The sequence below is a fragment of the Penaeus monodon genome, chromosome 13, assembly GCF_015228065.2.
Source record: "Penaeus monodon isolate SGIC_2016 chromosome 13, NSTDA_Pmon_1, whole genome shotgun sequence".
Lineage (NCBI taxonomy): Eukaryota > Metazoa > Arthropoda > Malacostraca > Decapoda > Penaeidae > Penaeus > Penaeus monodon.
Window position 1 is genome coordinate 10,018,740 of NC_051398.1, and position 12,178 is coordinate 10,030,917.

The following is a 12,178-nucleotide window of genomic DNA, read 5'->3' on the forward strand; positions in this document are numbered from 1 at the left end:
ATCTATCTATCTATCTATCTATCTATCTATCTATCTATCTATCTATAGACAGACAGACAGACAGACACACACAGAGAAGAGAGAGAGAGAGAGAGAGAGAGAGAGAGAGAGAGAGAGAGAGAGAGAGAGAGAGAGAGAGAGAGAGAGAGAGAGAGAGAGAAGAGAAGAGAGAGAAAGAGAGAAAGAGAGAAGAGAGAGAGAGAGAGAGAGAAAGAGAGAGAGAGAGAGAGAGAGAGAGAGAGAGAGGAGAGAGAGACGAGAGAGAGAGAGAGAGAGAGAGAGAGAGAGGAGAGAGAGAGACAAGAGGGAGAGAGAGAGACATAGAGGGAAAGAGAGAGAGATATATATATAGAGAGAGAGATATATATATAGAGAGAGAGATATATATAGAGAGAGAGATATATATATATATATATAGAGAGAGAGAGAGAGAGAGAGAGATGGATAGAAAAGCAATCATGAGATTCAAATTTAAAATGCTATATAAATCGAAAATTATTTGTCTCTTGCATCTTTTCTAACTACTGCATAATCATTCTTTACCTGTTGGAGAAGACCCCTCTGAGCCGCCATTACTCCCAGTTGTAGTTGTGCCACTTGAAGTCACGGCTCCAGCTACAACACCAACAATGGCATACCCTACAGTCACAAATGCCAACTTTGCCAGCTTCAATACCACTAAGAAGGCTGATCTGATGACAGAAAGAGGAATATAGATGTATACATATGAATATCAAAACAAACAGTTACTGTGAGAATGGGTCAGTGTGTGGATGGGCTGATAGGTGTGAGGGTGTGTGTGGGGAGGTGGGTGGATGAGCAGGTGGGTGGGTGGGTATTGGGGTGGATGGATGGGTGGGTAGGAGTGTGGGTGGATGGATGGGTGGGTAAAAGTGTGGGTGGATGGATGGGTGGGTAGGTATGTGAGTGGATGGATGGGTGGGTAGGTATGTGAGTGGATGGATGGGTGGGTAGGCATGTGGGTGGGTGGGTGGGTGAATGGGTGGAAAGGTAGGTGTGTAGGAGGATGGGTGGGTGAATGGGTAGATGTGAGGGTGAATGGGTGGGTGGCTAGATGTGTGTGTGAATAGGTGGGTGGGTAGGGTGTGTGGTGAATGGGTGAGGGTAGGTATGTGGGTGAATGGATGAGTAGATGGGTGGGGTGGGGGGGAAGTGTCTACCATTTGTTGATGCATATATCTTTTAACTGAAAAAAAAAAAAAAAAATCTCTGCATGTGTGTATCTTCAGGCATTTAATCTGAAAGCTAACTATACATTTACAGCAAAGAAAACTTACCTTTTGGTGGGCATGTCTGTGTTTGAAAGGAAGTTGTTTTTGGACAGCATATCAATGATAAGCTTTACTCCTCCACTTTTCATGAAATTGTACTGGAATTCATGTGCCTTTTCTGACATAGGGTTATGTGCAGGCATGAGGAGAGAATATAATACCTGCAGGAGGAGAGGGGAAAAAAAAGTAAATAACCTTATTTAGCAACAGCTCCTTACAAGCCAAGCAATTTTAAAATTTAGAGAAAAAAAATAAGAATACCTGTTTTTAGTTATTCTACTGTAAGTAAAGACCTGACTGGTTTGTGATGACTAGCTGAATGCAATAACTCTACATTTCAAATAATTATCAAATAAACTTCCAATTGCTAAACTATCATCAACTAGTCAACTATCATCAATTCTTACTCAACCTGTAAAGTACATTTGCACCTCCGGTTAAAAATCTGAATATATGGTATTCCCATATTTCTTCTAATAATATCCTATAACACACATTTACAGAAATCTTCTAGTAAAGTTCTTACCTGCAAGTTATAGAGGACTTGTGATGGAGAAGGTGAAAAGACAATACTCTCTAAAGAAGGAGACATGTTCTGGTCTCCAATCTTTGCATGCTCCATACACAGAGTTCGTAAATTGTTAACTGTAAAATGAGAGAGCAATCTTTAGAAGTCTGGCAGTTTTCAATGACTAATTAAATGAAATATGAATATAATAACTGTTCTTACTAAATTAAACCTTACCCACCTGTGTACTGGTCTGCTGGCATTATTTCAAGGAGAGCACGTGCACTATCTCTCAACTGTGGTAGTTGTAAAGTGCAGCCCAAGTCCGCTAATTGCAGGAGGAATTGTGTATACTTTGCTTGGCCTGACATTATCTGTATAAAATATAAACATACATATACATACATATAAATATATATCAACTTTTGGGACAGTGGGATTGTTCACATGAAGGAGAATTTTGTATATAATTTCTTGAGTTTAAAATCAAACTTCTTCCTCCTATAATTGAAGAACTTATACTAGTACAAATAGTACATTATACCACACATCATATCAGTTCTACTTTCCCAAACACAAAAATTAGTTGTAGTATTAACAGTTTATCATCATCTTAATTATTTTATCACCACCACCATCATACGGTTAACAATTAAATCAGCACCAATAATAAGAGTAAGAGCAAAGGAAAAAGAATAAAGCTTACAACACCAGGAAGACAATTTTCTGCATCAACATTAGGTCCCTCATACGGGTGTTGTGGGGAACCTGTTGAAGAATCGGAGGAACTGTCTGGAGATGATGGCATGTTACTTCCGACTTGGACTAGCTTAGCTGTCAATACCTGGAGAGAGAGAGAGAGAGAGGGGGGGAAATAAAAGGTTCAATTTTTATTAAATAATCTTTGCTACATTGTAAACTGTTACACTGATAAATTTCAAAGAAAAGTAGTTGCTCAAGAAATAACTTTAACAGGAAAAAGAAAAGTTATTGAACATTTTCTACAATGATTTCAAATCAAGATAGGTTTTCCACTTTTTCCATCAAGAAAGATATAGATACATGCAAAATAATGGGACCGATATATCCACCCAAATGACGCATAATTACCATTTTATCTCTAAGAGGCATATGTGCTATAATCTTCTTGTCATCAACTGGATCTATGGGGTCAGTGTTCAGGTAGAGTTCGACTTTTACATTTGGAGCTGTTGACTTCAGACGGTGCAAAACCTAGATGATAAACAATTAGGTCAATAGGTGGCTGAAATCTTATATCATATATTTCTTATCTTATATTTTTACACAACTATTAAAAAAAAAAAAAAAAAAAAAAAAAAAAAAAAAAAAAAAAAAAAAAAAAAAAATATAGTATAATATATATATATATATAGATATATAATATATTATAATAGAATAAAAAATAGAATAATCATATATAATATAACATATAAATACAATATAACATATACAGATAATAATAAATAATATATAAATACAATAATAAATATATAATAAGTACATATAAGTATAACATAATCATATATAGTATAGTAGATAGATATATAGTAATAACATATATATAATATAACATAATATATATACAATAATATAATATATAAATATATAATAGATAATATATATAATATATAATACATATATATATTATATATCATATATATAATATATAACTATATATAATATAATACATATATAATATAATACATATAATACAATATATACCATATATACATATAAAAATATATATACATATATAATATATATATATAATTAAATATAACAATATATATAATACATATAATATATATACATAAATAAAATATATACATATATATATATATATAACATATATATATAATATATATAAATATATATATAATATATATATAAATAATTATAATAAATATATATATATATAATAATATATATAAATATATACATATTATATATACATAATATATATAATATAATAATATATATAATATATTAATATATATAATATATATATATATACATATAATATAATATAAAAATTTATAATATATTATATATTATATATAAATAATATAGATATATATCTATATAATATATATATATATATATATATATAATATATATATATATATATAATATATATATATATATATATATATATATATATATATATATAATATATATATATGTATATATATAATATATATATATATATATATATATATATAATATATGATATATATATATATAGTATTATATATGTATATATATGATATATGTATATATATATGTATATATGTATATATATGTATATATATGTATATATGTATATATATGTATATATATATGTATATATATATCTATATATGTATATATATATATATATATATATATATATATATATTTCCAAAAATAAATACATAATGGATTCATAAAAACTACAAGCCCCTTTTACCTGTCTTCTGATGGCTCCCATAGTATCATTGGTATGAGTCCAAACATCTAGTTCATCTGGTTGCCGACCCTGCACAGGGAAACGTACCAAGAGCGACAAATGCTTGCCCCTTGATGATCTACAAAAAAAATTGTTTTCAATTTAATACTAAATCATTATTAAACATGGACTCTTAAAAAGTAAAATAATAACAAGATTACTTAAAACTTTGACTTGCATCATATTTACACAAAAGTGGCTTTGCCACTCACAAAATAATAATAATAATAATAATAATAATAATAATAATAATAATAATAATAGTAATAATAATAAAATCCTTATATTCTAAAGAAAATTGCTAACCTTCCAAGTGGCAAAATCGAGCGATCATCTCCAAAATCACCATCGCATTCTGATACATATTCATATAAAACTTTAAGGACACGACACATTCTTGTAGTCTCTTGCCTAATTCTGTTAACCGAGTCTTTATCCCGATCTAACACTGATACAGTGTCATACATTGCCTGCAAAGTGGGGAGGACAGAAATAAATAGAGAAACAAAAATCAAATTCATATATTTTTCAAATCCCAGTTTACAATGAAAAATATATGCTGTCATAAGCAGTACATATTTGTTACTTCAGCAAAACAGTCTCACCTTTAGCCGGGACATACAACTAGACAAAAAGTCATCATGAATAATGACTTGATTTGCTTGGAGTCTTGGTCCTAGATTAGTGAATGTCTCTCGCAAAAGTTCAATGGCACGGCTAGCAATATCTTCAGTTCCACAGAGTACAACCTGTAGTCATAGAGATAATACTGTCATGATACCAAATGTATGCAAAAAACTTTAACTCTATATGACCTCTCATGGAGAAAAATCCTACATTCTCTTGGGTGGAGTAACCCTCCACCCAAGTTTCTATATTTTGTAAATGTAGAATAACCATAAATATAAAATTCATCAGTAAAATACTCACCCTCCAAACATAGTCAACACCAATTAGGTCAACATCATCCATGAGGTATACACGTTTCTTCAAAACCAGCTTGCCCTCTTTTGAATTAACAGCCTTGAAAAATCTATCAAAGCACCTGTAGATAGAACAAGTATATGACATACTCGTATATATATATATATATATATATATATATATATATATATATATATATATATATATATATATATATATATATATATATATATATATATATATATATTACATTTTTTTTTTTTTTTTTTTGAGAAAATAAATATGAGAAATAAATAAATAATTCTCCCATTTATTGCACTACACCTATATTTTATAACAATACTATTGCCATATACATCATAACAATTCTATAAATCTATTAAACATTTTTTTTTCTACTTCTACTAACCAATTTATCACTAAAATATACAAAAGGCTACTTACTTCATGCCATTTTCAGTCAACAGTGAGGGATCCAGAAGCAATATATTGTTTTCAAAGAAATCTTTATTAATCTCTGGATCAAGATCTGGTTCATCACCCATTAACTTTGAAAACCACTTAAAGCACGATTCTCTGTCAACAGTGAAGACAGCATTTTCTGCCAAGCAGTTCCATATCTGTTTGGCCTGAGGTGCACACAGCCATAACTGACCATCCTTGGAAAAGAAATCAATTGCTCAATAAATGGAAAATAACTATGCTTATAAAATCAAAAGGGAAGTTAATTCACAAAAACAATGATGGGTGATGCCTGAACTAAAGGAGTGAGATTCATGGTCAGTTCAAATTTAGCTGCCATCCTATACCATGGTGAATTATTTAAATTCATTATGGCATTGATATTGCATTTATAGCTCATACAAGTCTAGGGCTGGGTATATCAAAATTATCATCATAAAGGCTATTTATCATCTTACAATTGAAAATGGTAAAACAATATCTCAAAATAATTCTAATACTCTTGGTGTGTTTTTAACTAACACTAATTACATGCACTGGTCACTGTATTTTATTTTATCTATTTACCGATTTATTTACCTATTTATTTTTTATTATTATTATTTTTTTTACACTTGGATGGCAATGAAAAGATGACAAATTCATTTAAACTTTTAGTTTTCTTTATGCTACTGTTGTTCTGGCTGCTAGCTACCTTGAACCTAATTCAGATATTCTCCTTTTTAACTACTATAGTATCTTTTAACCCTACACACTTAAAAAATAAGAAAAAATACTTATGCACTTTTAATGATTATTACTAACCTTTAACAGAAACCTGAGAAAATTTAGCCGCTCCTGAACTTGACAAATATGGTTGTATCGCCCATCTGGAATTATTTCTGCTGGATTCAGGTCTGGATTTTCTGCAATGATAAAGAATTATAGTAACCTGGACCTTACTGACAGAAAGAAATCCTACAGAGAACAGATGACAAAATGTAATTATTACTGAGGAAAAGAAAATGAACTGAACACTTCCACCAACAATCAAATTCCATGGCCTGCATCCTAATGAACTTACCCTTGGCAGCTAGTCTAATATTCTTCATGTAAGTGGTGAGATTATCTGCCACAAGGACCACGAGTGAGTGCTGATTCTGTAGCTTGGATATAACATCATGACGGTAGCTGACGTGTGGAGTTGGGCGCTGGTGTTGTGAGAAGTTAGGTGGAGCCTCACTGTATGAACAACATATCTCTCTTATTTGTTTCAGTGCTGGGAGGACCCACTTATCATGCTTGAGCTCCTCCACACATCTGTCAAGCCAGTGCTTCTTCTGGGTGTCTCGATCCTTGAAAAAAATGGATAAATAAATATAAGGCTATTTATGAGTAAAACATAATGAGAAGCTGCATATTCAAAGTATTATTAATTTTTATCTATAAAAGTGAACTACATTATATTTTCAAGTAATTGTGTATATGAAAATGGGAAATTCACAATTTCATAATTATTTCATACATATTCAAAACACTAATCAATCACAAGCTGAGGGTTTCTGACCATCTGAACTTAAGAATATATATGAAGTGTAAACATAATATATATATATATATATATATATATATATATATATATATATATATATATATATATATATATATATATATATATATATATATATATTTTTTTTTTTTTTTTTTTTTTTTTTTTTTTTTTATACATTACATTACATTACATTACATTACATTACATTACCTGTGAGCATGAATAATCTAAAATCTTTACATGAGCATTTAGAGCCTGGTCCATTATTTCTGTTGGAACATCATCTGAATGTGCTAAGGACCACAGCAGAGTTAATACCTGAAATCAGAGGGGGGAAAATAAATATATAATTGATAAATATATATACATACAGGGAATAAAGCATTAGATAATCATTATCCACTGTACAAGTTCTACATATACTGTCAGCATTTACCTAACTTAGACATATAAACATGTAAATACCGGGGTGATTAATGTGTCTACATCCAGATACACAAATATACATCTATGTATATACTTACAAATACAAAAGTCTAGATGCACATATGAACACTCACACAAGGTAATAAATTAATCCATTAATTAAAATCTTAAACATATAATTATATATCCTTTGAAAACAAAATTATGAAATTACACATTATAATACCAATGAAATTGAGAAAGGCACTATAATTACCTTGTGAGCCATGACACCATCCTTGTCATCTTCTGCTAGTCTTCGAATTAATTCTAAAAGTTTCTCACGTTGTTTTTTACTAGCTTGACTCCAGCTTGTCTGTATAACAAAAGAAAACAAATATATATAATTATCCCAATAATAAAGAGGGAATTATATATATACACAAAAGCAAGAAATGTATTTTTGTCCTTTCAGACTTCAAAAATACATAAAAGAGAAAAATTACAGAGTAAAATCAATAATGTAATATACACCACACTTGCCTGGAAGCATCCAAAAAGGTGATCAAGTTGTTCTGGGGAAAAATCCCATGCAAGTTTGGCCAAGAGATCATGCACATTTTTCACAATGGCCTCATGTTTCCCGTGCTGTGCTGCCCAGATATCATCTAGATCCTCTAGAGTCAAAGCCTAAAGGAAAGGAAATATCTTATCAACTTGCCTTGTCATAAAATATGATTATTTCAATTTCTTTAAATCTGTTATTGTGGTATAAAATTCAAAAGAAATGGATAGCATTTCTGAAAATCTAGTTACATTAAATGGTACTGTATATATTTTTCTTGAATTCATATATCAGTTATTCACTTCTCAAACAGAATATTGGTCAAAATACATTATAATGGTACTATAAATTACAAATCTGAAAATATATCTTTGTTAATTTGCTAAAGGCCTGGGTGGGGGTGGGGGGAATAATAATAATAATAATAATCATTGGGAGAATCCTCCTACTGTTAGATACTTACCTTCTCCTTGATGATAAAGCGAATGATCTTCTCTAATTTTTCTACATACTGAGGCTGATGAAGTGAATCACGCAATACAATCTGTAGGACACGATTCTCCTTGATCCATTCCTGAAATAGAGGAAATAAAATTCCTTGTACACATTTTCAAATAATAATATGAAAACCCTGCAAACAATAATATGAAAACTGAAAGAACCCCAAGTCAAGCAATGAAGAAACTGCATTCCAGTGTGAAACTCACTGCCATGCGCTCTGCTGTCAGCCATTCCTCTTCCTCAAAAGGTCCATGACGGTGGGAGTAATAGGACACATTGGTAATCACTTTGTTTACTTCATTCAGAGCATTCATCTTCCCATTAAAGGATGATATTTGCAATAACCTGTAATAAAAATGACGATTAATCAACTTGTCACAGAATAATAATAAATCAGTTTACATATTAGCCCTGCAAACTATTGCTAGTTTTTACCATAAATACCATAATAGAAATGGAAGTACCTCAGGAAATCTTCCTAGTCAGAAAAAAGTTAAAGACATTACAACTATTGAAGATGCTTGACTATGTACAATAACTTTTCTATTTGATAAAAATAATTCACATTGCACAGTACTTGTGAGTATGCTTACCTGAGTATCATTTTCAACCTAAATATTTCCAAGTTCTTGGCCGTCTCCTCCTGACTGGGCACTCGGGACACCAGGCACTTAATGGCTTTGATAATTGCTGACAGTGCATCGTTCTTGGCCTCATTCTTGGCTTCTTTCTTCAATTCATCATCAGTGAGGTTTTCTAAGAAGGCTGGGACTACCTCCTAATAAAAAATGAAGAGTAAAATCCATTACTGAAAGTTTTTCATATTCTTTATCTGTAAGAAGCTTTAATAAAATACAAGTTGCCCATTAGTTAACAGATATTACAAGAGAAAAGAGGGCTTGAGAGTGATGGTTAAGTCTGAAGTAAAGATAGATGATGATGACAGAGAAGATTTTAAGTTACTATCAAGATAAATATCTACACCTATATCCATATCTACATCTACAGACAGATGAAGAGAATGCTAATAACAATATATTTATCTATATATCTATCTAGTTAACATTATCCACATCTTCTCCATAGGTGAAAACTTGAGTAAGAAGGAAAGAAAAATTTGGAAAATAAGAGGCAAATAACCAACCTGGAACAACTGAAAATGGCTGTCATGGAATAGTAAATCTTGAAAAAGCTTTACATGGGAGAGTTTAGAAAACCATATCATAATACTTACTACAATAGACATGAAATATTTTTCTATAGTAGGTATTGTGAGCATCTCATAGCATAGGCCAAATGGTCGGAGGAGAGCACAAATCACTGGAACCGATAGATTCTTGCCAGATTGGAATCTTTCTAGGAGAATCTGGAAGCCTCCATGTTTGCCAAAGAGGTTGATAAGATCTACCAGCCAACCCCTAGGATTCCTAGGGTCAGGAGGCCGAGCAAATAGCTCAGAGTCTGGAATCTGGGACCCCTGAGGTACTGTCTCCGAGGGGCGGGTTCCATTGAAGGTGTGGAACCTGGAAGAATGTTTGCATAAAAAAAAGGAAACAAGCAAACAAACTAATGATTACTAAGAACAAACTTTGCAAACGTGCAAGATCAATGTAAATATAATTATGTTAACAAAAAATTCACACTGATAAGCAAAGCTTCTTCCCCAGAATTATGTTTTCTTCACTTACTTGGAATTAGGATTGAGCACCATTGCAAGCAGATCAAGTAAGGGAAACCAGTCTTGGTGCAGTTTCACTACCACCAGTTCAATTAATTTTTCGCAGTTCTTGAGAATACACCTCTGTACAGATAAAAATGGCAATTAATATTATCTTAATGATGACAGCAAAATTCTAGTAATATAGAATTTTTTTAAATCTCAAATCTGAAAACAATAATAACAATAACAATAACAATAATAATAATAACAGTAATATCAACAATAATACTGATAAAACTGATTATAATACTTACATGAATTTCAAATTTCCAACTATTAACCGCTTCATCCGTAAGAATTTTAGTGAATGAGATAGTAAGACCCTCACGGAAGAACCTCTGGCATGCTTCACTTCTTGTGTCCAAACCTAATAAAAATTGATTATACAGTGAATAACATCTTATGCTTCACACTAATATTAATTCACTCAAAGAAATTAATAATAAAGACTGGTTTATAGATTCCCTTTCAGTTAATTTTCAATCAAACATGAATAGGGCACAACAAATCAAGCCTTGAGTTTAAGACCAATACTAACCTATACTTATGCAATGAATTTCTTTAACCCATATAAACCATACTTACAAAACAAATACTTACCACGGGTGCACAAATCAATGGAGGCATCCAAGAGAAGCTCCAGCTCACACTTTGGCAAGACTGGTACGACCCATCTTTGCCGATGGATCATCTCATCTAGCCGAGCCAAGGCAGCCAATGGAAAGTCTGGTTCACCTGCTCCCATCTCCTCCCCTTCCCCCTCACCCAGCACTTCTCCATCCCCTCCCTGCAAATTGTAAGCATTACATTTAATGTTGATATTATTACTGAAAGCAATAATTCTCTAGAATATTTAAATCCCATGTTATGCACACAGCATACTGTATGAATAATCAGCTACATTTTTAAAGTCTCCACTTGATATTCCAGACTGATATGCAATCATTTGTATGAATATTTCTTTCTTCACTAAGCATAAAAATATAAAATATATTCATACCTGAGGTGGGGTATTAGGTGGGCCCTCCTGTGGGTCCTGATTGGCTATCATTGCGATGGTCATAGCGCTGTCGTGCGGCACCGGCGCGGCCCTTTTCCCTCACCCAGTGGCGCGACCAGATGCCACAGTCCTAACCATACATCCACTCTGCCCTATGAGGAACAAACAATATCATGAATTACTTACATAATTAAAAACTTAATTCCTTTTGTCCTTAATAAGAATAAATAACTATTAAAGCTAAAGGTACAGTAGATGTGTTAATATATATTTTTATATCACTCACTCACATAATTTTGGAAGATACATTGAAACCATTACTTTCAAAAATGTTATTACCTAGGTAATGCTTAACAAATGCAACTTACTAAATTTATAGAATTACAGTCAAAATATAGAATATAAAAGTTAATGTCAATGCCTTCTTCATGAATGTGAAGCAAGGAAGGAAGGAAGAAAATAGAAGGAAAGAAAGAAAGGAAAAAGAAAAAAAAATATTACTATACAATTATAACAAAGGTAGAATAAATGTATTAATTTCCATTTTCATTAATCACTTGGAACTGGGTGTGTCACAGCAATCACAGGCATTGAGCCTACTTGAGCCAGGTGCATGACATGTAGGCTTGGCACACAGACACTCCTGTGCGGTGATAAGACTTCATGACTTAAGATATTACTAAATGCTCATTTTTAAACCTTATTAGACATGCATTTTTCCTGAAAGTCCCTAATTGCTCCCTATCTGAGATTATCCTTTA

The 12,178-nt window shown here is 31.7% G+C and overlaps 1 protein-coding gene across 1 annotated transcript in view; it reads right to left on the reverse strand.

Annotated features, from left to right (window-relative positions):
- LOC119579870 (probable ubiquitin carboxyl-terminal hydrolase FAF-X) overlaps window positions 1-11,567 on the reverse strand; it is a 49,194-nt gene extending 37,627 nt beyond the window's left edge. Inside the window, exons 1-24 of the mRNA XM_037927722.1 lie at window positions 11,418-11,567; window positions 11,018-11,204; window positions 10,672-10,784; window positions 10,386-10,498; window positions 9,932-10,220; window positions 9,291-9,475; window positions 8,904-9,042; window positions 8,660-8,770; window positions 8,175-8,321; window positions 7,909-8,007; window positions 7,437-7,544; window positions 6,759-7,029; window positions 6,500-6,600; window positions 5,678-5,892; window positions 5,240-5,354; window positions 4,915-5,058; window positions 4,616-4,779; window positions 4,271-4,388; window positions 2,911-3,033; window positions 2,507-2,644; window positions 2,042-2,174; window positions 1,819-1,937; window positions 1,299-1,453; window positions 544-692 (exon numbers count right to left, since the gene is read on the reverse strand). Of these exons, the coding sequence (XP_037783650.1) occupies window positions 544-692; window positions 1,299-1,453; window positions 1,819-1,937; window positions 2,042-2,174; window positions 2,507-2,644; window positions 2,911-3,033; window positions 4,271-4,388; window positions 4,616-4,779; window positions 4,915-5,058; window positions 5,240-5,354; window positions 5,678-5,892; window positions 6,500-6,600; window positions 6,759-7,029; window positions 7,437-7,544; window positions 7,909-8,007; window positions 8,175-8,321; window positions 8,660-8,770; window positions 8,904-9,042; window positions 9,291-9,475; window positions 9,932-10,220; window positions 10,386-10,498; window positions 10,672-10,784; window positions 11,018-11,204; window positions 11,418-11,480 (3,499 nt within the window). The 5' untranslated portion in view covers window positions 11,481-11,567. The remainder of the gene's footprint in view (window positions 1-543; window positions 693-1,298; window positions 1,454-1,818; window positions 1,938-2,041; window positions 2,175-2,506; window positions 2,645-2,910; window positions 3,034-4,270; window positions 4,389-4,615; window positions 4,780-4,914; window positions 5,059-5,239; window positions 5,355-5,677; window positions 5,893-6,499; window positions 6,601-6,758; window positions 7,030-7,436; window positions 7,545-7,908; window positions 8,008-8,174; window positions 8,322-8,659; window positions 8,771-8,903; window positions 9,043-9,290; window positions 9,476-9,931; window positions 10,221-10,385; window positions 10,499-10,671; window positions 10,785-11,017; window positions 11,205-11,417) is intronic.
- Window positions 11,568-12,178: the final 611 nt, after the last annotated feature.